Source organism: Nansenia antarctica (assembly GCF_963989245.1).
Source record: "Nansenia antarctica genome assembly, chromosome: 8".
Classification (NCBI taxonomy): Eukaryota; Metazoa; Chordata; class Actinopteri; order Argentiniformes; family Microstomatidae; genus Nansenia; species Nansenia antarctica.
In genome coordinates, this window is record NC_137678.1 from 9860342 (window position 1) to 9864313 (window position 3972).

The following is a 3972-nucleotide window of genomic DNA, read 5'->3' on the forward strand; positions in this document are numbered from 1 at the left end:
GGACGACACACACGTGTGACATCATCACACCACTGACCACAGCCGTCACCATGGAGATTTAGCCCGCATTTACACCGCAGGTCATAATGCCTAGTTCAGATTTAGTCCTCATATCCATTTTTTTTTTTCACCTGCTTACACCTGAATATCTGATACCTGAGCTAACACTGGTAACACTTGAGACAACCTGCATGCGTACATGAGGGTTAGGTCACCGGAAACTAAAGTAAACAGACAGCCGGGACTTGCAATGGACGCAAACGAGACAGAAATGGTCATTCCTTTTATATTATTATAATATAAAGCCATTGCTTTCAGAAGTATGTTTAGAGGTCCGCAAAATATCACGCACATTTTAAGCCAGAGAAGAAAGAGCACTTCACTGTTAAAGTGAGTGAAACTCACGTCAAACATCATCAACATGTGAAGACTGTCGTATTTACAATGACGTGCAAATCATAATTGAGCGTTATATGACCTGCCTGGTTAGACCGCAGTCGAAATGACACATATCAGATTCGTATCTGATTTATTTCCACATATGATTGAGGCCTGAATGGGACCTGAGAATATCTGATTCAATGTGCTTTCTTACTGGTTTAGACCTCCATGTTACATATCTGATCTGTGAGCAGAACACCTGAACTGTGTCACTTCTACCTGGCGGTGTAAATGCTGCCATAATGAGTCACCCATGCCTGTGCTCACCTATAAACACACACACACAGGACACACACACACACGCCCACCTGTACGGTGTGTGGTCCCAGGATGTGACCCCGGGCGTCCAGGAAGGTGACATCATGCTCCAGCGCCCTGCGGAGGTCAGAGGTCAGGGAACTCTGCTGCTGCTGGATGCCCTGAACCAGCCCTGCCCAGCCATGACACACTACACACACACACACACACACACACACACAGACACACACACAGAGAGACACACACACACACACACACACACACACACACACACACAGAGAGACACACACACACTCAGAAATGTAAATGTACCTCTTCATCCCCTCTACCCCCGCTGTACTGTTTCTCTACGGTAAATAACTCTATTATTTTTTAATGTAATTCTTCCTTCTTCTAGCATTGTGACTCCCAATGGTCCCTGGTCTAACCCTGGTCCTAGCATAGATTACCCAAAGATAACAATATCTAACAACACCAAAACAATCACCACATTCAAACAGGCTGCGTACGTACATTTGCTCTGAGAACACCAGAACGCACACTGGATCCAGACATGCTGACACGCTCCTCCCTCCTCCTCCACCTCCTCCTCACCCTCCTCCACCTTCTCCCCCTCCTCCTCACCCTTCTCCTCCCCCTCCTCCTCCTCCTCCTCCTCCTCCTCCTCCTCCTCATCCTCCTCCCCCCCCCCCCCTCCTCACCCTTCTCCTCCAGCAGCCAGCCGTACTTCCGTGCGTCCTGTATTGAGGTCCCCAGCAGGGAGGCCTGGTGCAGCAGCTTCCTGGCAACACTGCCAACGCTCCCTCTGGCGCCCCCTAGGCCTGGGGAGGGAAGAGGGTGAGAGGGCTTCCCTTTATTATTATTATTATTATTATTAATAATAATAATAATAATAATAATAATAATAATAATAATAATAGACAAATTGTGCCAAGAATTAATGTGATCCCGACATTGGTCCTCATGTCGGGATCTGATGTAATGTTCAGACTTTTCTTTGGGAAAAATTGGAATACATTTCTGCGTTGTTGAAAATCAACGACACATGGCTAGTCAACTAACACAGCTTGTTTTGTGAGCCTGCTGACAATGTAAAGTAGGGTTCTAGTTAACTAGGTAGCAGTGGGGATTACTCACCCAATCCATTGCGTTGTTGCAGTATTTTGGCTTGACTAGCGAGTTTGTGTTGTGATTCTCAACAACGTTGAAACGTACTGTAGTTCCGTGTTTCAAAGGAAAAGTCAGAACATTTTGATTGGTTGCCAACATGCGGCCCAAAACACTAGAACGTGTCACATATACTCATACACACATACCCCATGTACCCTGAGGGGTGGGAGCCACACAGTCAAGGACCAGCACCCTCTTCCCAAAACTAGCAGCTTCCTGAGAGATGGAGAGAGAAAGAGAGAGAGAGAAATAGATAGAGAGAGAGAGAGAGAGAGAGAAAGAGAGACAGAGAGAGACAGAGAGAGAGATAGAGAGAGACACAGAGAGAGAGAGAGAGAGAGAGAGAGAGAGAGAGAGAGAGAGAGAGTGAAAGAGACAGAGAGAGAAAGAGGTGGAGAGAGGGAGAGAGAGGGGGGAGAGAGAAAGAGGAAGAGAGGGAGAGAGAGGGAGAGAAAGGGAAAGAGGGAGTTAAACAGATACTGTATGTCTGAGAGATATTAAATCCTAAACCCACTCTCTCTGAAGTTCCTCCATCCAAAATAAAACGAAGACACCGAGTGAAACTTGAGAGAGGAAGTGAGAGAGAGGGAGGGAGAGAGAGATAGAGAGAGAGAGAGGGAGGGAGAGAGAGATAGAGAGAGAGAGAAGCAAAAAGAGATGTAGATGTAGAGAGAGTAGATGTACTAGATGTACATCTAGTAGATGTAGAGAGAGTAGTAGAGAGTAGTAGACCCACCTTGGCCACCGCCAGACCCCCAGTCCCTCCTCCGATGACCAGCAGGTCGTAGTCATACAGCCCCGAGGACGCCCTCGTCTGAGACATGGTCACCTCCGCAAGAGACCACTACCTCTAGATGGTCCTTAGGCTGAGAGACGAGAGAGAGAGAGAGAGAGAGAGAGAGAGAGAGAGAGAGAGAGAGAGGCAGAGGGAGAGAGACAGAGAGAGAGAGACAGAGAGAGAGAGACAGACAGACCTTTCCTTAGGCCTAGAAAGAGACAGAGAGCAAGAAAGAGAGAGCGAGAGAGACAGAGAGAGAGAGACAGACAGACAGACAGACCTTTCCTTAGGCCTAGAAAGAGAGACAGAGAGACAGAAAGAGAGAGACAGAGAGCGAGGGAGAAACAGAGAGAGTTCTTTGGTTGTTTCACATACACACTGAAGCCAAAGTAGATATGCTGTAAGCTGTAAGCTACACACTTTAAACACACTCAAAAACATCCAGTCCTCCTACTCCGAATGGCAAACACACATGCAGGCCTGGACTTTGTGCCCCCTCCCCTCCCCCCTGCCCCTCCTCTAACCAGCCAGACCACACTGGACTGGAGATAACACGGACCTAGGAGAGACCACCCAGAGGCACGGTGGGGGAGGCTCTGGTCAACCACAGAACCTCCCAACGAACAGCTGTTCTCATTGGTCCGTGTAGATATACGAGGACTTTATGTGCGGTGTCATTGCGACACCTGGTGGTTAAAGACGGAACTGCAAGAAGCAATTAAAGCACATTTGGCCAAAATGCGTTAGAAATAAATACCAGCTTTATTTGAGGAGGAATGGAGTTTTTACATGAATATGTCGGACACAATAGACATGATTCCCTAGTGAACGGCATGCAACAACTTCCTATTACCAGTTCAAAAAACATTCACAGAAAAGTCGTTTCTGCTCTTCTTCAGAAGGAGGGAGGGTAAACTTATCGTTCGACTTTTCTCTGTAGTTTGTCCAAAGCTTCACTTACTTCGACAGCAATGTGTGTGTTTCTGCACAGGCAGCCACTGTGTGCACGAGCGCGTCAGTGTGTATCTACGCATGCGCAGGGACATTCATATACGTTACTAATAATAGACTGAAAACACATTTTCTAAATGTATCTTTTAATGTTAGTTGAGGAATCTATATATTTGTATATGTTGTGTTGTGTCTTGTTGTTCTCTCTGACTTACAAGATACACTTTATAATAATAATAACTCTGGTCTCTGGAGCAACGTTCAACGAGCGTCTTTATTCAGCATCCCAACAACAACTAGACCACACTAGTCAATCGATGATAACATTGTCAAGATGTAATGCTACGGAGGCAATAGCAATCAATCCCAGATCT

General features: G+C 46.5%; 1 protein-coding gene across 3 annotated transcripts in view; it reads right to left on the reverse strand.

Moving 5' to 3' along the window:
- LOC308163649 (thioredoxin reductase 1, cytoplasmic-like) overlaps nucleotides 1-3120 on the reverse strand; it is a 12150-nt gene extending 9030 nt beyond the window's left edge. For 2 of the 3 annotated variants that reach the window (XM_080537824.1, XM_080537822.1), the window contains exons 1-5: nucleotides 3068-3120; nucleotides 2606-2939; nucleotides 2016-2085; nucleotides 1401-1520; nucleotides 750-889 (exon numbers count right to left, since the gene is read on the reverse strand). In XM_080537824.1, the coding sequence (XP_080393950.1) occupies nucleotides 750-889; nucleotides 1401-1520; nucleotides 2016-2085; nucleotides 2606-2692 (417 nt within the window). In that variant the 5' untranslated portion in view covers nucleotides 2693-2939; nucleotides 3068-3120. The other variant, XM_080537823.1, reaches the window with a different exon arrangement.
- Between the last annotated feature and the right edge of the window lie 852 nt (nucleotides 3121-3972).